Here is a 21,622-nt window from a genome sequence, read left to right as displayed (position 1 = left end):
CATCTCTGATATGCCTGTCTCTCAAAGGATGACTGTTATTTGGGTGATTTGTGATAGGTTCTCTAAGATGGTTCATCTTGTACCACTTCCTAAGTTGCCGTCTTCCTCTGAATTGGTGCCCCTGTTTTTACAACAGGTGGTTCGCTTGCACGGGATTCCTGAGAACATTGTATCTGACAGAGGAGTCAAGTTTGTGTCTAGATTTTGGAGAACTTTCTGTTCCAAGCTGGGAATTCAGTTGTCCTTCTCCTCTGCTTTTCACCCTCAGACCAATGGGCAGACAGAGAGAACAAACCAGACCTTGGAGTCATATTTGAGATGTTTTATTTCTGCTGATCAGGATGATTGGGTTTCATTTTTGCCCTTGGCCGAATTTGCTTTAAATAATAGAGCTAGTTCTGCCACTTTGATGTCTCCTTTTTTTTGTAACTTTGGGTTTCATCCTCGATTTTCTTCAGGGCAGGTGGAGCCCTCTGCCTGCCCAGGGGTTGACACTGTGGTGGAGAGAATGCACCAGATCTGGGACCAAGTGGTGGATAAGTTATCTCTCTCCCAGGAAAAGGCCCAGCGGTTTTCCAACCGACATAGGACCATTGGTCCCCAATTTAAGGTTGGTGATATGGTGTGGTTATCATCAAAAAATATTGCTATGAAGGTGGCTTCTCCTAAGTTTAAGCCTAGATTTATTGGACCTTACAAGATTTTGGAGATTATTAATCCGGTCTCTTTTCGTTTGGCTCTTCCTGTCACATTTAAAATCCATAATGTGTTCCATAAATCTTTGTTGAAGAGGTTTGTTGAACCTGTTGTTCCGGGGGTTGCACCTCCAGACCCTGTATTGGTTGATGGTAACATGGAATATGAGGTAGAGAAAGTGCTGGATTCCCGTCTGGCTAGACGGAGACTCCAGTATTTGGTTAAGTGGAAGGGTTATGGTCAGGAGGATAATTCCTGGGTCTCTGCCTCTGATATTCATGCCAAAAGATTGGTGCGTGCCTTTCATCGGGCTCACCCTGATCGCCCTGGTGGCGTGGTTGAGGGTTCGGTGACCCCTCCTCAAGGGGGAGGTACTGTTGTGAGTTCATTTTCTCCTTCACTACTGAGGCCCGAGGAACTCCCTCTTCTGGTGAAGAAAGGTAGTGAGCCTGATTGTCAAACACCTGGGGCTGATGATGATGATTGGCTGAGTGGAGTTAATGACTGGATATAAGGCTGCCGACGCCCTTCTGGCCTGCGGGTGATTTCTCTGTGGACTTCTAGGAAACCAGTCTGATTCCTGCTCATCTAAAGCTAAGATTTCTGCTTTGCCTTTTTGCATTAGTGTTTTGTTTTCCTTGCTTTTCTGGATTCTGCCATTCCCTGCTGGGGTGAGCTGAATCTCCTTTTGCCTGTTGCTCTGTCTTCAGAATATTCCTGAGTACTGACATAGCTTTTTTGAAGCCTAGCGTCTTCAGGGCCTTTTTTACTGTCAGTTTGTTGGCTCTTATTTTCATAGGGTTTTTCACGGCTACGGCTGTGATCGAGGGGCCTAGGGCATTGTAGGAGCCCCCTACGGCTACTGCTAGTTGTTGTTGATAAGTTCAGGGGTCTGCAATCCGATAGCTGCCAACTTCTCTGGTTTTCTGGACTTAGCTAGCATTTCTATTTTTGCCTCCTACGGTGACTCAATCATAACAATGGACACTCCGGTAGCCAGGAATCTGCCGAACAGAAAATGGGAAAAAAAATAAGTACATGGCTTTTCAAACAATAATAATAATGACATGTGTTTGTTTTCCAAAAATAACATACCTCAGGGTCACCAACGTTCCTCAGCAGGAATTGCTCGATGTAGTTGTGTGTCCTGCCTGGTGATGGATCCTCGGACACATTGCAGCAAGTCATCGAAGCTCTGTTCCGACATGCTCGTGCACTCAGACAACTTCTCAGGGTTTTCACGCAGCTCTGTGTACAATGAGTGGTAGGCTCCACGTCTCTCTCGGACTTCTAAGATGTGATGTTGCCAATAGCGACGACGATGTCTTCTCTGTCTTTCTCTTCTTCTTTCTTCACAAGCCACAGCAAAAGCAACAGTCAATTTCAATTCCAAATCAAATCTAATAAGGAAGCTCTCCATGCTAAGATCCATCTTGCAGCTGGATGCAGCAGCAAAAGACAAGGATTTCATCTGTGCAGTGTGTCCATATATAGAAATCCCATGAAACACGCCCATTGTGTGTCTGGTGTCAAGGAAACTCTACTGGAAAAGCACTGGAAATATCGACCGCATGTGCAGAAACAACGCAAACACATGCAAAAACGCATACACAAGCAGCATTTTTTTGCCATCATGCGTAAAATGATGCGGATAAAAAAAAGGAGATTTTTGTGTACTCACCGTAAAATCTTTCTCTTAGCCTCTAATTGGGGGACACAAGACCTTGGGTGTTATGCTTTCTGTCCACTAGGAGGCGACACTATGCTTAGTCTGAAAAAGATTTGGCTCTGGCTCCTCCTCCACAGTATACACCCCTGGGCGGCATCCGCCTTACCTCAGTTTTTGGACCCAAGCAGTAGGAGGAGATAACAAATCCAACATAACCAAGCCTATAAACAAAGGCTACTATGTACAGCTCAAGGAACAATATGAGTACCCAACATAATAACAGCCCACAAGGGCAACAGGGTGGGAGCTGTGTCCCCCAATTAGAGGCTAAGAGAAAGAGATTTTACGGTGAGTACACAAAAATCTCCTTTACTCTGTCGCCTCATTGGGGGACACAAGACCTTGGGACGTCCCAAAGCAGTCCCTGGGTGGGAAGCAATGGACGAATATTGTGCTGACAGGTCCCTAGACTTGGGACACTGCCGCCTGCAGTACCCGTCTACCCAGACTCGCTTCCACTGAGGACTGAGTATGCACACTGTATTGTTTTGTAAACGTGTGTAAGCTAGTCCAAGTGGCCGCTTTACACACGTGTTGTGTTGAAGCCTGGCGTCGAATGGCCCAGGAGGCTCCTACCGCCACGTGTGGAATGTGCCGTGATACCGGCCGGAATAGGAGAATTGTTTAGGCGGTAGGCGTCATGGATGGTGGACCTGATCCACCTGGCAAGGGTAGCTTCTGAAGCCGGTAAACCCCTGCGAATGCCTTCTGGAATAAGGAAAAAAAGGAATCAGACATCCGGAAGGGTGGAGTCCTAGACACACACATACGCAATGCCCTGGCAAGGTCAAGCGTATGCAGGGCCCTCTCCACTCTATGAACCGGAGCCGGGCAAAGGGTCGGTAATGAGATGCCCTCATTGAGGTGGAAATCAGACACAACCTTTGGAAGGAAGGATGGAACTGTACGGAGAACCACCTTGTCCTGGTGGAAGAATAGGAAAAGCTGTTTGCAAGAGAGCGCTGACAGCTCAGACACCCTGCGTAGCGAGGTGATTGCCACGAGGAAGACCACCTTTTGTGATAAAACTCGAAGTGGAACTTCTTTAAGAGGTTGAAAAGGAGGTGCCTGTAGAGCAGTTAGGACCAAAGTAAGGTCCCACGTATCCAGTGGACATCTGTAAGGAGGGACCAATCTGGAGACTCCCTGAAGAAACGTCCTGACTTGTGGTTTGTTAGCAATACGCTTCTGAAAGAGCACTGAAAGCGCTGACACCTGACCCTTAAGCGATCCTAAGGATAGGCCGGCGTCCAGACCTGATTGAAGGAAACCACGAACTTTCGGAAGAGAGTAAGGGAACGGAATTCGCCCGCGAGAGTCGCACCAAGTAAAATACGTTTTCCAGGTACGATAATAAACTTTGGCGGAAGCTGGTTTCCGTGCCCTGATCATGGTTCTAATGACGTCTGGAGCAAACCCTGCCTGGGTTAAAACTCAGGTTTCAAGGACCACGCCGTCAAATTGAGAGTCCCTAAATTCTGGTGGTAGAACAGGCCGTGAGACAGGGGATCGGGACGGTCTCGAAGACGCCAAGGGGTGTCTGCTGTAAGCTGAAGGATGTCGGCGTACCATGTATGTCTGGGCCAGTCCGGCGCAACTAGGATGGTCGGAACTCCTTCCTGTTTGATTTTCCTCATGACTCTGGCCATCAGGGGAAGAGGTGGGAAAAAGTACAGAAGCTGGAACTGAGTCCAGTCCTGAACCAGGGCATCCGCCCCGAGCAACCTCGGACCGCGTGTCCTTGCCATGAAAATGGAGACCTTGGCATTGAGATGAGATGCGATTAGGTCCACGTCCGGAGTCCCCCAGCGATAACAGATCCGACGAAAGATTTTGGGATGGAGAGACCACTCCCCCGAGTCCATTTCCTGTCTGATGAGGTAGTCGGCTTCCCAGTTGTCCACACCCGGACTGTGGACCACTGAGAGTACTGATTTCTTGTTTTCTGCCCAGCGAAGGAGACGCGCCACATCTCTCATTGCCTGGGCACTGCGAGTCCCACCTTGGTGGTTCACACATGCCACTGCCATGGCATTGTCCGACTGCACTCTGATGTGAGAGGCCTTCAGCAGATGGCAAAAAACTTTTAGCGCCAGGAAGATAGCTCGTATCTCCAGAATGTTGATGGGCATGGTCGCTTCTATTGGAGACCACGTGCCCTGTGAATTAGGTGCACTGCACCCCATCCTGTTAGACTCGCATCGGTGGTCAGGACTTTCCATCGACTGGGAAGAAAGAATTTTCCTTTGGCCAGTACGGGTGGTTTGAGCCACCAGTACAGTGATTTCCTGGTTGACTCAGTCAGTCGGAACTCCCTTTCGAGGGAGAAAGGGTTCCTGTCCCAGGATCTGAGAATGGCTAGTTGAAGAGGTCTGAGGTGGAACTGGGCAAATGGTACCACCTCCATTGCTGCTGCCATCCTGCTAAGGAGTCTCCTGGCAAACCGAAGAGATCGGCAAGGTATGTGGATTAACATGCGAACTGCACAGCGGATAGCTTGTACCTTGTCCTTGGGAAGGTGTACCAGACCCCTGGAGGTATCGAATAGGATCCCTAGGAAGATCAGTGACTGACTCGGGAGTAGTTGACGACTTCTTAAAGTTGACTAGCCAGCCTAGACGAGTTAGTGTGTTGATCGTGATCGAGACGCTGTCTTCGCAGTCTTTGACAGTAGGTGCCTTGATGAGTAGATCATCCAGACATGGGACGACCACAATGCCTCTGGAGTGTAGGACATCCATGGTGGCTGCCATAACCTTGGTGAATGTTCTGGCAGCCGTGGCTAATCCGAAAGGCAAAGCCACGAACTGGTACTGATTCTGCCCTATTGTGAACCTGAGAGATCTTTGATGAGCAGGCGCAATAGGGATGTGCAGGTATGCCTCTTGTATGTCTATGGAGGCGAGATATTCTCCCTGTTCCATAGCCGCAATGATGGATCGAAGGGACTCCATGCGAAACTGCCGAACTCTTACAAACTTTTTGAGTTGCGTTAGGTCCAGGAATTGGCCGAACGCTGCCTCCCTTTTTGGGAACCACGAATAGGTTGTAGTAGAGTCCTCGGAATCTCTCGTTTTCGGGAACCCGTATTATGACTCCTGCTTGAAGGAGAGAGAGAGACACTATTTCCTTGACCCACCTGTCCTCTTTAATAGGCAGCCAGACTTGCTGAAAGATTAAAAGTCGACCGCCTACAGGTGGGGTGTCTTCCGGATTTCGTGAGTCATGACGAGGAGAAATTCTGGAATTTCCCTCCTTTGGGCTTTGCCTGGCCTGATGTTGACCGCCAATTCTTGTCCGTCCTCTGTGCTGTCCTTTGGTTGTCCCTGTGAGGGGGAACGGTTGTAATTCTGTGAAGGACGTGAAGCGGCCTAGCCTGAGGAGTTCCGAAAAGACCGGAACCTAGCCTGGTTACGTCGCTTAAACGTACGTTTAGGTTGCGGTTGGGGAAGAAAGGTACTCTTACCCCCCGTGGCATTGGAAATCATCTTGTCTAATTTTTCCCCGAAAAAAAAAACCTCCCACTGACGTACGGGAGATCCGTAAGAGGCTTGATTGAAGACGCGTCCGCTTCCCATTCTCACAGCCAGAGGATACGTCTGATTGTAATTACATTCGCTGCTATATCTGCTACGCCTCTTGCAGAATCCAAAGCTGCAAGGCGTATGTAATCTGCCACCACCGCTATGTGAACTAGTTGATCGAACATCTGAGGAGCAGACTTTTGGAGGCTCTCCTGCAATCTTTTGGCCCATTCCAGAATGGCCGTGGCTGCCCACGTTGAGGTGAACACGGGAGCCAGGGAGGCTCCTGCAGCCTCAAAAATTGAACGAGCCATGCGCTCAACCTGCCGATCTGCTGTATCCTTCAGGGTTGAGCCATCTGGCAGTGAGAGGAGAGACTGTGCTGCAAGCTTAGAGATAGGGGGATCGATTTCCGGTGGATCTGTCCACTTCTTGGTCTTTTTGAGAAAAAAAGAGTATCTAGCCCTTTTTTACGGTTTTATTTACGGTTGGCAAATTTTTTGGCAGGCTGCGAAAAATGCTTATCAAGGATGTCCTGAAAGCTTGGGTGATCAGAAAAAAACTTTAGGGACTTCAGGGACCCCTCAAAACAGATCTTATGTTTTGGGGGTTCTTGGGGAGCATTGGATAAAACCAGCACCCGATGAATAGAAGTGATAATGTCCTCAACTAGCGCTGTATTGCTAGGAGGACAAGAAGCCTGAGACTCCTATGTTTCCTTTTCTGATTCGGAGTCACAGATGCCCTCTGAATCCTGCGCATCGCTGAGGCGTTGCCTGGAGGGTGATCTGGACCGCCGCTTTTCCATGCCCGAAGATCTCTTTGGAGATCTGCTGCGCCCGTCTCTGGAACGAGACGGTCTAGGAGACCTAGAATTACGGTGTCTCTGCCTAGAGCGGGACGACCGTGAGCCATGGGAGGACGTAGCTGAACGTGACCTATGGGGCCGTTCACTACTAGCACTGCCAGGGACTGCCTGTCCGCTTATAGCTGGGATATGACCCTGCATAGCCTGAAGCAATGTGGAAGTCAGCGTATCTATGGACTGTGACATAGATGCGGCCCATACCGGCATGTCAGTGGAGTTGAAACAGTGACAGGAGCCTCTTGGGGCACTGACCCAGCATTTTGGGAACAACTCTAGCAGTACGGTGCATGTTGCCACTGGGAAGATTGGCTTTGCAGGCTGAACAGACTGCGTAACAGCAGATAAACCTGTCTTTATTTTTTTTTTTCTTTCGGACCTGGAGACCGACATAGTGCACTGAGTGCCGGCAGGTTATTCTGACCAAAAAACCTTACAGGGGTGGCTATGCAGAGGAGCGCTATAGGGAACCTATATAGGGAGTCTGCGTCCACAGCAGGATAATATCCTGCTGTGCCTTACCCCACCGGTGTGCTCCTAGATCCGGCGCCAGCAGAAAAACTTCGGTTCTGCGCCCCCTGGAGACTGTGCAGCGTTCTTGAGTAATATAGCAGCGCTGCTGTCTTCCCTGAGGTAAAGAGGTGGGAAGGAGGAGGGGCGGAGAGCAGAAAAAGGGCGTGCAGCCAGGCAAAACCGCGCCTTCCTGGCTCGATCCGCCCCCTGTATGACGCTGCGCAGCGTCATTATCATCATCCAGGGGGGCAGGCCGGGGGGCGGTAACAAGGGCGGCGGCTTCGGCCTAAGCCGAAGCCGCGGTCTAAAGTACACAATCCTGCCCGGGAAGGGCTCCAGAGCGGCGCGGTAGTCCGGAGGGGGGCGGAAAACGAACCAAAACCCCCCCCGGATGAGTGCCATATCACCCAGACGCCCCTATATACGCAGCGCAGCCCTGTGAAGGGTCTTTTTGACCCCTTTAGAGGGCTGCCGCTGCCGCAGGGACAGGAATCCCTGCATACTGTGGCCCAAATATGGCAGCCCCCGGCCCCATAGCAGACCACAGCAGTGCTGGGGCTACAATAAAGTTAGCACTGCGAACGCAGCTCCTACCTGTGGCGTCTCAACCTAACATCCCTAGAGGGGGTTAGGGAGGGCGCTTCACCGCCATCAGGAGGAATTCTTCCTCACCTCAACCTCAACCCAAAAGGCCCAGGGCCTGGGGAAGGAGGGGGGTTCTCGACCTCAAACCATGCACCTGAAGGGCTGGGGAGGGAGCGACATGGGGAAGAGCCATCTCTACCTCAACCGGGTACCGCTAAAAAGAGGACCGAGGAGGGAGCCATGCCGGGAGTCTCAGAGAGACCCTCTTTTCTTCATTTGTGTCAAGAAGAATCTTCTTATGGTGTGCCTCCTTGCGACACTAAGCAAAAACTGAGGTAAGGCGGATGCCGCCCAGGGGTGTATACTGTGGAGGAGGAGCCAGAGCTAAATCTTTTTCAGATTAAGCATAGTGTCGCCTCCTAGTGGACAGAAAGCATAACACCCAAGGTCTTGTGTCCCCCAATGAGGCGACAGAGTAACGCTGCGTAAACATGGGTTTGTGCATGCAGATGATACGCTGCGGACTCAAACGCTAATGTGAACCTAGCCTTAGCGAGTATTTTGACTATATCATTTTTATGCAGATTTTCCAACTCAAGCTGTTTAAACTTGAATACTTATTGGATAATGCAGATGAGGTGATATGTAATTGTGTAATGTGGGATGTGTGGCCTAATGATACAATGCCTTTTATCAAGTTGTGCAGAATTTTAAGGCATCTTGGTTTCCTCAGGCAAAATGGCCAAAAAAAGCAATTTAACTAACTCTAAAACGTCAAACATTGTGAAAAGTCTTATAGGGTGACAAAGCACTCTTGAAATTGCTAAGTTATTGGGTCGTGATCACAGAGCAATCAAAATTTTGTTGCATATAGTAATCAGGGTAGCAAAATGTGTTGAGAAAAGATTACATAGATCCTTCTGTAATATTAAATTATCCTCCTCTGTGTTGATTGCTATGCAGAGTTTATCATCATCTGCAAATATTGAAATTCTACTCTGTATGCTTTCTATAAGGTCATTAATAAATATGTTAAAAAGAGGGTGCAATACTGACCCCTGTGGTACCCCGCTGTTAACTGTGAGCCAATTCGAGTGTGTTCTGTTAATAACCACCCTGTGTTTCCCACCACTGAGCCAGTTGTTAATCCAGTTACACATTTTTTCCCCTAGTCCCATTACTCTCATTTTATGTACCCACCTTTTGTGTAGCACAGCATCAAATGCATTTGAAAAGTTCAGCTAGACAACTTCTGTAGCATTACCCTGGTCCAGTCTGAAATTAACTCCTCGGGTAGACTGATCAGATTAGTTTGATCGGACGTCACAAAAAGCCATGTTGATGACACGACATGAGATTATTCTTATTGAGATACTCCTAAAGGATCTTACCCAAAAGTATAAATTGAAATGACAGGCCTATAATTTCCAGGTTCAGATTTTGCCCCCTTTTTAACATTGGCACCACATTTCTTATGCACCAGTATTGTGGTAAGAACTCTGTAAACCCCCTCAATTGCAGAATATATAATAAAAATTAACTGGTTAGTTAATTTGGAAAGAGGTATATATCGCAAGAGAGATTCTATTTCCAAATTTGAAAAAATATGGGCACGTTAGATTGATCATTCTGGTCTTGCGTCGAGAGAGCTGACCAGGTTCAGGTTGGGTCTATCCTGATACGACGATATAAAGGTGGAACAAGATTAGACTCTGACAGAGATTATTACATTATAATTTGATTTGGCTTACAATAAGGAGACTTCAGATATTTAGCTCTTTAACTGAGACTTATATTGACCTGTTGTTGCTGTTATCTTCCTTTGTACTATTGTAACAATTTTGGGAGCGGCACTATATGTAATCAGCTATACCATTTTATCACAAATATTGTTTGTATTGGGGTTGTAAACTGGGGGGAAGGGGGGAGTGGGGTTAGAGGTGTATGTACCTCTATTGCGGGTTGTTTTCTTCTTTGTTTTTCCTTTTTGCATTAAAAATTTCAATAAAAATTACTTTAATTAAAAAAAAAAGAACTCTGTAATTATTGAATTAGTGGCATAAGGAATACCACTGCTCTTCATGAAATTGATGAGCAGAAGTGGTCAGGCCTGTGTTCACTTTTATGGATCTAGGCAAAAAAAGTGAAGAAAACGGCATCTGTCGCAACATTTTGCAACTTTTCAAAGCTTTCATGAATTGGGGCCTGGTTGCTGATGCTCTATGGTGGCCATTGTTTCTGTATCTTTGGGGAAATGTGGCCCAGAGCCATGAGGTCTTTCCCTGACATCATGGCTGCTATTAGGCACATGGGTGGCTCTCCCTATAAATACAGTTTTACAGCAGCAGTGCTACGCCTCACAGAGTAGGGACTACATTATTTTCTAGGTTGACAAATGCTGTCAATAGACTGTGGATGGGCTATTTCTCATGACCAAGCAGAACATACATATTTAAGGCAGAATACAAGTGAGCTGTTGTCAAGCAGCCATATTACTGTGGGGCACTTGGGTCATTATTCCCTGTACAGGTAACATTGTAGTGGCAGCAATGCTAGCAGTGCTGCATTTAATAGAGTAGAGATCATAGAATCGTAGAGTTGGAAGGGACCTCCTGGGCCATCTGCTCAAATCCACTAGAGACGTCACCGTGACATATCAGTGGGCTTAAACACTTTGATCAAAATGTTAACTCAGAACCTTCATATTCAGTTATGAAAATGCTGCTTTGCTGCAGTAGATCAATGTGCAATATGTAATTGTTCTGTCCAGGTCCACTTTTTCATGATGTACCACCAAAAGCGTATTTGCATTTTTCTACACATTCCTATACGCAGCACAGAAACCAGCGTTGCCATATACAGAACTGATCATTAATAAGAGTAAGGAGACTGTGTATGAAAGCGCCGATCATATCATTGACGATAGGTCACCTCAGTCCAAAGAAGAGTTCCCCGTCATGTTCATATGTTGGGCCAACGGTGTATATTGAATAAAAGCAAATAAAACCCTATATAAAATCTTTAATTATTGTTTTAGAAACTCACTCAAGAAACCGCAGCCATTCAGCACTGCAGTCAAGGACTAGCTGCTCCCGCAGCTGATTCAGATGTCTGTAATTTTCGACGATAAAAGGAGAGTGGAAGCGACTGACAGCTTTTGTGCTAGAAGAGAGGGAGGGAAAAAAAAATATACTAAAATCAGAATAAGAAATCAAGGTTACCAAGCAATCAGTTATGTAATCACAAGGGACAATTAGTCTCGGGCGCTTTTTAATTTTTTTCTATTTTCACCAAGCTTTAGAATAGGTGGATTGACAATTACGGTGAACTTCGTTTCCGTTGCTTCGCATTTCCTTTCTTATAAATAGAGCAGCGGGTTACTATGGTGAAGAGCACAGAGAGCGCCATTTACAGAGCTTTATATTACATGGTTGTGCATATAAGGGCATTTCCTGATCTAAGTACAGTAAAAATACCTGATTTACGGCAAATCGGGCTTTGTCCTCTCAATATTATATTCATTCCCATAAAAACATGTCAGTAAGGTTCTTATGTTCGCGGCCTTTGGAGATAACAAGTACCACTGACGGCTCTGGCTTACAGAAAACGTATGGTGACGAATATGTTTTTCAAAATTTTCCTGGAGTAAAGGCACAGTTAGATTAAAGGGTTATTCCCACAAACAAAAAGTTAATTTTAAAGTTTATTTTAATCAATGGCTCTTGGAATAATGATAATTTCCTCAACTGGATGTGTTTAAAAAAAACGTTCCTGTGCTGAGATAATGTTATACATGTGCCCCTGCTGTGTAATGGCCGTGCCTGACCGTACAGGGACATGGTTTGATCATACCACAGTCCTGGGTAGGGGAAGGAGGAAAGGAGTATACAGACATTACAGGATGGGGATCACAGCTGATTCTTTCTGTGAGGTAAAATATTTTACTGCCTGTTTTTAAGCAATGTTTTACCTCGAAGAGAGAATTAGCTGTGATGTCTGTATATGCTTTTGCGTCCACCCCTGCCCAGGCGCTGTGGTATGATCAGACCATGTCCCTGTACGGTCAGACACGGCCATTACACAGTACACCACAGGGGCACATGTATAAGATTATCTAAGCACAAGAACATTTTTTTAAACACATCTAATTGTGGAAATTATTATTATTCCAAGATCTACTGATTAAAATGAACTTTGCTCATGGGAAAACCCCTTTAAATGAACTGGTTTTGGTGGATTTCTGCTATAAGCTTATTTTTTTGGTGGGTGTCCTAAAAAGAATGTGTTCTGAAAGATCCAATCTAGCTTCTCAGGTGACCGCATTTTCATCCAAAAGTTTAAAAGTGACATAGTGGAATTCAGCAGGATAAGTGGCGGTCAGGTATCTTTGGAAGCGGTATAATTGCTCTCTCCTGCAATGTTACATCACGTATATGCTATGTACACAAAGGCTGCCATTCATCAAGGCCGCTGATCTTCAAGGCAGTATTGCTGGAGGGGTGGGATGGAGTGCAAGGTTTTTGATTGAGTTGAATGAACCCCAACTGTAAAGTTCGGTGTTCGTACCTAACCTGAATTCCGAACACGGACTTCTCCTGAAAAGGGAGAGAGAGGTTTTCCAGCTCCAAAGTTCATGTCTCCATTGAATTCAATGAGGTTCAGTTTACAGTTCTGGTATCGAACCAGAACCCCAACTTCAACGGGTACGCTCATCCCTACTCTTGATTCATTAAGCGACGAACGATTCTTAGTGAGTAAAGAGCCTCTGACAAGTGGCAATGTGACTACATGTATGCCTCACCACAAATGAGTGGTGTAGCGAATGCATGAATTTGGTGGTGGTCGTCATTCCCTAATTCCTCCCCAGCTCTGACGGAGCTGGGCGAAAATAAAGCCAAAAGTTCCAAAACTTTAGTGCAGCCTTGAGTTGTGCCAAAATTTTGCGAACACTAACGCTATGTGCACATGGTGTGTTTTTGGTGCATTTTCACTGGGATTTTCTGTGCAGAAATGGGCCAAAAACGCTATGGAATCCTTATGCTAGCTAATTCAATCAGAATCCTGAAGTGCTGAGCACATGATCAGTAATTGCAAGAAAATACTCAATGTGCGCACATAGCCTAAAAGCCTTTTTAAAACAGAATTCTGGGTAAAAGCATTCATGAATCAGGCCCAAAGAGTTTTTTCAAAAAAAAAAAAAAAGCAGATTCCTGCACTTTCTCCCACCAATTGTTTTTCAAAATCCGAAAGAGAAAAAAAAAAAAAAAAAAAAAAGCTTAGGAAGAGGCTTTAGGGTGTGTGTACATGTTGCGGATTCTGCTGCGGATTTTTCCGCGCGGATTTGGCTAAATCCGCACGTCAAATGACCTGCGTTTTACCTGCAGATTTAGTGCGGATTAGCCTGTGGATCTCCCCTGCGTTTTGACACCTGCGGATTTCTATAATGGAGCAGGTGTCAAACTGCTGCGGATTCCGCACAAAGAATTGACATGCTGCGGATTTTAATCTGTGCAGAAAAATCCGCAGCATGTGCACTGCGTTTTTCGTTTTCCATTGACTTTAAAGGTACTGTACAACGCAGCAGAATCTGCTGCGGATCTGCAGTGCCAAATCCGCTGGTAACGTGTGCACATAGCCTTAAAGTCATTTTTCAGGCATGTTTTGGAGGAAGCATGCTCCAAAAACTTTAAAGATGTGCACATAGCATTAAATTGCAAGAGGAGAACAAAGCCAGATGCATCATTGGTAGGACAATTTAAAATGCAATCAGTTATTTTCAAAATCAGAATTAAAGTCAGTACAGGCCCTGTAGGAAGCTTGCACTAAGGGGAGCCACATCGTTTTAGCTTAAGAATCACCTGGATAGTTTTAGCAGAAACATTCTTTGTTCAAATGCAAATCATGTGCTCGGAGCACTGAGGGCGGGGACAAGCAGTCCAGGGCTCCCTTTCTCCCACAGTTTCTCTGGTCAGTTCTGTCTACACTACATTAACTCACCGCATTGACCCAGCTGTCAAAACTGCAGGAGGAAGAATGCTCCGGACTGCATTGCCCCGTCCACAATGCTCAGTGCACTTTATTTGCATTTGAACATAAAGAATATTCAGAAGAGTTTTAAACCAAAAGATATAAAATGGTTAGTTTCTCTTGGTCGCTTACAAGGATCTCTGCTTACTTTGATACAAATTTCGGAGCGAACAGACGCTCTTTAAAGCGATAATTCCATCCTGGCCATCTAGAACACCCTATTGGAAATCAGAGGTCGAGTAATCTTTGTTCAACAATTCAAAGCAGGCATCATCTTTTCCACTGAAATGTATGCATTTTGTGTAACTCCCATAAATGCCAACAAAAAGAGGACCTAATATCTAAAGGTACGCGCCACTAATGCCCAAGATGGGAATCTCACAGCAGCAATCCTACTGTAATGAGGAAGCCGGATATTAGACGCATCTGCTTTAAATTTTCTGTTCAGATAGATGGGTTTCTCACTTTCATGTGATATGTAGTTACTACATATACCCTCAACATGTTCTTCTGTCAGAAAACACTGATCGTAGACGCAAGCACAGTTGCATAGGAGCTACTCAGCTGTGCCATGTAACCGTTATCTGCGGTCACACAGTGAGACATACAACAGTTAGGTCCAGACATATTTGGACAGTGATCAAATCTTCGTGATTTCAGCTCTGCAGGCCACTATTTTTAATTTGATATGAAACAAATAAGATGTATCGTATTTTGCGCATTATAAGACGCACCACAAATTTTGAGGAGAAAAATAGGAAAAAAAACTTTTTTTTTTTTTAATAAAATGGTATTGCCTGTTATAATCCATGCATCTTATAGCTTACCGGTCGTGGTGGCTGCGGTGAAGCAGGGTCCCAGGGTCACTGCTGGAGGAGGCAAGAGTGGTGCGTTGCTGTAGGCTGGGATGAGGGGGTGTTCCGCTGCAGGTGAAAATGGCTGCGGTGCTCTGTGGTGCAAGGGGGCTCCACCGGCATTTTGTGAAAACCCATTATCTCTCCCCCCCCCCCGCACATCCATTAAAGCGATGTGGTGGCCTCCCGGCATGCACAGATTGAAATCTCGGCAAAAAAGATCTCGAGTACCGAGATGATGAGATCTTGTTGCTGAGATCTCAATCTGAGCATGCGCCACCCATTTTCCAAGAGGCCACCGCATCGCAGTAATGGATATGCGGGGAGCTCCGGGCTTTCACAAAATGCCAGCAGAGCCCCCTCTCACACCACAGAGCACCGCAGCCATTTTCACCAGCAGCGGCGAACATTGGAACACCCCCTCATCCCAGCCTGCAGAAACGCTCCACTCTTGCCTCCTCCAACAGCGACCCTGGGACCCTGCTCCACTGCGGCTGGTAAGGTATATCCCCCATTTTCCCCCAAATGGCTGCCGCTGTGGAAGCTACCTGCGGGTTGCTAGGTCCTCTGCAGTTGTGCATGACTCACCACATGTGTCTAGGCTTGCAGTTGCTGCCAGGTATCCTTTGCTATGCTGATTTGTTTCTGGCTGTGCTTAGGGTGCGTGAGGCCACACCTCCCCTGCTTTTATGAGGAATGGGTGTGTGCTTGAATTGCTGCTCCCATCCTATCGCTGAGTCAGCTCCTATATAAAGTTCCCTGCCCTGTGGGGCATTGCCAGAGCTTCACATTACGTTTCTGAGTCTTGCTATGTGTGTTTGGTGTTCAGCACATGCCTGCAGTCCTAGGTGAGCTAATGCCTGCTTTCCGCCTGCTCTGGGGGCAGAGTACCCAGATCCGTTTCTGTTCAATCTGTTATCAGCTTTGGGACAGCTGATGTCTGAGCTCCTGGACTTGTCCTGTTTATGTGTTGGTACCAAAGTCCTAGTCCTGATTCCTGCTGTGATATGTTCCTGAAGTCCTTCTGTGTCTTGAACCCTGTACCCAGTGACTGTGACTCTTTGCTGACTTTCTGTGATCTAACCTGGGTTCATCATGGAAGGAGGAGTCTGGTGTGTCTGCTGAGTTTCTGCTACTCTGTGCTCAGCTTCTTATTCAGTGCAATCCCCGGCCGGCTCCAGTCCAGCTGTGCTTGCATTAGACCGCTTGAGTTCCTTTTCAGGTCGCTGCCAGATGTCCGGAGCCTGACGACTGTAGCCTCTTGTCAGGAGCCTGATGACCATGGCCTGATGTCTGGTGCCTGACGTCCTCCGCCAGATGTCCAGATCCTATCCTTCACTGCCTGATGCCCGAAGCCTGCCGATCGCTGCCAGATGTCCAGAGCCTCTTGACTGCGGCCTCATGTCCGGAACGTGATGTCTGCAGCCTGTCGATCGCTGCCAGATGTCCGGAGTCCGATGCCAGTGTTCTGATGTTCTATCTGAGTCCGGATGTCCTGCCTGAGATCTGATGTCTGCCTGGAGCCCTGATGCCCTGCCTGAAACCTGATGTCTGCCTGGTGCCCTGATGTCCTGCCTGAGACCTGATGTCCAGATGTCCGGCTGGTGCTCTGATGTCCGGCTCGAGTCTAGATGTCCTACCTGCGTCCTGCCTGAATCCTAATGTCCCATAAGTGTCCAGATGTCCAGTCCGTGTCCAGATGTCCAGTCCGTGTCCAGATGTCCAGTCCGTGTCCAGATGTCCAGTCCGTGTCCAGATGTCCAGTCCGTGTCCAGATGTCCAGTCCGTAGTCCTGGTGGTCCAAATTGTGCTCTTGAGTCATCCCGCTCGTGTTCCTGGATGGGTTCCTCCTCTGTTGTTTCCAGGAGTCTCCAGCTCTGTTCCCTGGTGACGGTCCCGCCAGTGAGCTCTGGACCTGACCTGATGCCCGATGCTGTAGTGCCAATGTTCCTGGACCTGTGCTATCTGTGTCTTGTTTATGTTCTGGGGTCTTACCCGTGATGGCTCCTGCCATTCATTGTCTGAAGGCTGTCTGGGGTCGGTGTCTGATGTTCTCCTGCTGTGCCTGTGCTATGCCTGAAGGAAAAACAGCGTATGCACAACTTCAGAAGGTGCTCAAGTAGGGCCCCACACCATACATGAAGCGTATTTGACTGTTCAATTCTGACATGACCTTATGTCTAGATATTACCTTGTCATTCTAGATTGCCCAATCCTGTATATACTTCATTTTATTTGTTTTTGCTGTAATTTTCATTGATATATTCTCATTGTCAATTATAATTTCCATAATACATCGCAATTGGAACTATTGTTTGGATTTTTGGAGATTAGTAAGTTTAGAAGTTTTGTTTACGTTGGTATGCGTTTATGTGGTACTTTAATTTAAACGTGATTACTTGTTTTTGTATATCACAAGTGTCTTCTCACTCCTTTTCTTTCCCTTTTCTTTCCTCCCCTCCCACCCATTTTCCCTCCCCTTTTCCTTCATCTCTCTTATCCCCATTTCTTCCCATCTCCCGCTTAAATTTAAAATTTCAATAAAGTTTGTTTGAAATTATAAGCAGTGAGGCCGAAACGTCTATTATTTTCCGGCTGCATTAAAAAATTCAAAAAAATATTCTAGAAGTTGAGTGCCAATTTTTGTTTATTATTCATGTGCTATGCCTGAGGCCTGAGATAGAAGCCATCCTAGTATGCCCGTGCCAGATAACCCTGAACTGCATCAACCCGTGATGACCCTAGCCATCATTTGAAGTCTGCCTGAGCTCGGTGTCTGATGTTCTCCTGCTGTGCCTGTGCCTCTCCTGTGGGCCAAGAGAGAGGTCCTCCTAGGAGGACCTCTTGCCATCGTCTGAAGCTAGACCGAGGTCGGTGTCCGATATTCCCCTGCTGAGCAGGTGCTACGTCTGAGGCCTGAGAGAGAGGCTGTTCTAGTATGCCCGTGCCAGATGACCCTGGACTGCGTCAACCCGTGATGACCTCTTGCTTCGCCTGCAACCAGAGATGTGTTTCCTTTGTGATGTGCATAATCCGGAACCTAGTGTTTTGATGTCATTTGCTTTATTTAAGTAAACTTTATGTTTCTTCATACCTGAAGTTGTGCGGTGTCTTTTAGTCCTGCATATGGGCATCTTGTCCACAAGCTCAGCTGCCACAGACCCCGGTCGCTACCCTTCTTTAGTCTGGGTAGGCCCGGGTCCGCCCTGTGGTCCTGCGTGTCCACATTCCACAATCACCTAGGACGCATACCCTGTCGTCGTTATGGTCCGACGACCTGCGAGCATTGGCTGGGTAAGCCACGCTGCATCCATGATCATAACAAACATCTTCCAAATGCAAATGCCACACCTCAAATTACTGTAGCTCCAAACTTCTTACCTGTTTAATTGATGATGGATTAACGAGGTCATATCCCATACAGCCCATTAAAGAGCTTTTGCGATAATTAGCCAATTATTTTTGGTCCCTTGAAAACGAAGCAGCAACATATTAAAGAACTGTAATTCCTAACTCCTTACTCCAATGTGAATGCGAATACCCTCAAATTACAGCTGGGAGTCTGCCCTATAAGCCCGTATTGATTACATAACTGTATCTTTAATATGTTTTGGTAAACAGCTGAAATGACAAAACTTGTTTCACTGTCCAAATATTCAGAACCTGACTGTATAATCAGCGGGTGTGGGGACTGTGGAAGAAGACAGAAGGCATGAAGTAGGGGATTTGTTTAAAAAGGGCAACCCCTTTTTAAATAAAGCAGTCACCCATATAAAATAAAAACAACATTATATTCACTTCATGCACCTGGATTGTTCCAGCAATGTCTGCGCACTGTTATACACCATGAGCCCTGCAGCCAATCAGAAGTCACTATTAGGCAATTGTCCTTCTCTCCCTCCTTTGGTGGTCCGCGTTTCGTCTGAAGGAAATGAGAGCACAACATCCCCAATACCAACCACTGACGGTTGTAAGAAGCGAGCTCTGCAGCCAATTAGTGGCCACTGCTAAGGCTGCAATGTTCTCACTTCCTTTGGACGACCCTCAGCCACCGTAAAAAATAAGTGTGCAGCAGCCAAACAGTGACAGCTGATTTCTTATGCCACGGAAGCCATATAACCAAAATGTCACGCGAGTTCAGGAATGGCAGCAGTGTGGAAGGCAAGTATATGGTTTTTTTTTTTGTTATAATGGGGACTATGTTGTTTTTAAAGAAATTGTCCTGGTAGTGGATCACCCTTTTAAGGAGCCCATACACATGAGAATAACACCTGCCGAGTCCAGAAATATCGTCAGACTCTGCCAACAGTCCAATTAGTCTTCCCTGACAAATATCAGGGGAGATAAAGATCTGGCATGTCCGATTTCCGACTGACGATCCTTATGTTTTAGGCAAGATAAGCCGCTACCTGGCAGTGCCTGGCAGCTTCTCTATTGTAGAGAACATACGAGGGCTCCTATCTATGGAAGAATCAAGAGGAATTATAGCTTTTGTGTATGCGCCCTTTTAACACATGTTGGCTTTTATGGCTTCCTAGTAATCTTTCATTTAGGGTTGTCATCTATTTGTGTGATTTTGTTCTTTTTTTCCCCCATGCATTTGTTCTGTGTGTTGCTAAAGAGTGTTTAATAAGACACAAAACTAACGCATGAAAAAGAGTAATCGTAATAAATGAGAACCCTAAGGCTGTGTGCCCACATTGTGTTTCTTAAGTGTTTCCGCTTAAAACGCATCCCATGCAATCCTATGGGATTCCGCAGTTGCTGTGCCAATGCTGCGGATTTTTCCACTGCTATTTTTAACATACTATCTTTTACTATTGATACTGCATAGGCAGCATCAGCAGTAAAAAGTTGGTCACACTTGTCAAGCACTATGCTTGACAAGTGTGACCAACCTGTCAATCACTTTTCCAAGCGATGCTTCAAATCGCTTGGAAAAGCGCTTGAATTCTGCATGCAAAAAACGCTTGCATAACACATGTGTTTTGCAGGAAAACGCATGCGAATTCCGCATGTGTTTTACCCGCGGCGGGGAGTTACGGAAATGCTGCGGACAATTCCGCAGCATTTCTGCAACGTGGGCACATAGCCTAAAAGTGAAGGATCACCAACAAGGCTTACAACTGTCAATAAAGAGTGATATTTGGGGTTTCATTATAAGCTCACTGGAGGGCAATGATGGTGAAACTTATCGGATCAGTGGCATATTCAATAAGTGACAGGAATCTTTATGTAACAAGAGGTTCTGCAGCAACTGAATACTATTCAGACATCTAAATGAGAAGTCCTATCTAAATGCATATTTTACATTGTGATATGCAATATCCAGTAGTGTGGGGGGGGGTTGTATATTATCCCGTTAAAGATGATCATTATCAGTAAACATCATTATTAAATGAAATTATTGTGTAATTTACTCTGAATGCAAGTATGCATTGTATTCTCATTAAGGTCTAACATACAGTCTGACAAAATACAGAATTATATATTTTTCCAGTTTTTGATGTTTTGTCTATAAACCAATAATAAACTAATGATTTTACAGAACTTAAACATGCAATAAGTGAAAATACGAGCTATCAACTACTATGTAGACACTAAGGAGAGCAAAGACTTATTGATATCACCAGCTCGCAGGACTTCTGTTGTGTAGTCAATAAAGGCAGATTTATAGGGAACAGCAATTGCATGTATTATTGTTGTGAATACAGAGACAAATTCATGCAGATAAAAGTAGCAATGAAAGATGCACATGACTGGTCACTTATTAACAAGGGAAAAAGACAAAAGAGTAAACTAAAAAATTCAACATACGGTTCTCAAACCTTCAGCACCATGTGTGAGAATGGAATATGCAGCTCTTCTCTTATTATATATACACGGTACTTTATGAACTTAGTACATTTCATGGTCTTTAGTATGGAGCATACCTACTTATGGAAACCCAGTTGGATGGTACACAGGAACGCAGAGGATTCTTTACTTCAATTAAAAACTGGGAAGGAAAAAAAAATCAAGGTGAAAATCGAAACTGCACACTACTAATATGGGATGATAGATTGAGTAACAAAATCATCTAGATCACTCGTGCCTGAAGTGCAGATCATGAATCAAATGTGGACTGCTAGTAGAGATGAGCAGATCGCGTCACACAACGATCAACATCAGTAGTTTCTGGCCGTGGATAGGAGCTGCGCGAATTTCCTGAGCTCCTGTCTTCCCTGGCATGACACTTGGCATCTCACCAGAATACAGGGTAACATTATTACATAAAAGGATGTACAAAGATAGTCAAGTAGTACTCAGAGTAAAAGCTGTGAAAGAAACTGCTAGCAGGTTTATTATTCTGATGGCAGTGAGGTTATAGCGACACATTTTGGGATAGCTCTCTAGAAGGTAAGTTTCTGCATTACATTAAATCACTATTAATTAGCTTGTCATTAATCACCTTTACCCAGAGGAGGTAAACAAGTGTTTATTCTCAGCTACAGAAAGTGAATTATTATAGTAAACAATTTGTCATAATAAGAGCTGAATAATTACAGCATTTGTGCAGAGATATAACGCCATTGTAAACATCTTTATGGAGTCTTTTTTCTATGTATCATTTTCTTCTTTATCAACCACTGAGGACTCTCAATTCTGAATATTTTTCATTTTCTTCTAGTACTTTCCATTCTTACAGTGGATGCTGATGTCTGGTTTTGATATCCATCCAGTGACGCTCATACTGTTGCACAGTTTGCTGCAAAAGAGACCTCTGTAGGGTTTCGAGTAGTGATGGGTGAACCCGAACACTAAAGTTCGAGGGAACGTACTGAACACC

The 21,622-nt window shown here is 45.7% G+C and overlaps 1 protein-coding gene across 2 annotated transcripts in view; it reads right to left on the bottom strand.

The window, feature by feature from the left end:
• Positions 1 to 21,622, bottom strand: part of MSH3 (mutS homolog 3) — a 293,593-nt gene that overhangs the window by 94,035 nt on the left and 177,936 nt on the right. For both annotated transcript variants that reach the window (XM_073581229.1, XM_073581149.1), the window contains exons 16-17: positions 20,727 to 20,791; positions 10,958 to 11,074 (exon numbers count right to left, since the gene is read on the bottom strand). In XM_073581229.1, coding sequence (XP_073437330.1) covers positions 10,958 to 11,074; positions 20,727 to 20,791 — 182 coding nt within the window. The remainder of the gene's footprint in view (positions 1 to 10,957; positions 11,075 to 20,726; positions 20,792 to 21,622) is intronic.

This window comes from Dendrobates tinctorius, unplaced genomic scaffold (assembly GCF_039654945.1).
Source record: "Dendrobates tinctorius isolate UK_male_01 unplaced genomic scaffold, ASM3965494v1 ptg000003l, whole genome shotgun sequence".
Classification (NCBI taxonomy): domain Eukaryota; kingdom Metazoa; phylum Chordata; class Amphibia; order Anura; family Dendrobatidae; genus Dendrobates; species Dendrobates tinctorius.
Note: the sequence above shows the minus strand (reverse complement) of the source record. Positions and strands in the feature narration are given on the sequence as shown.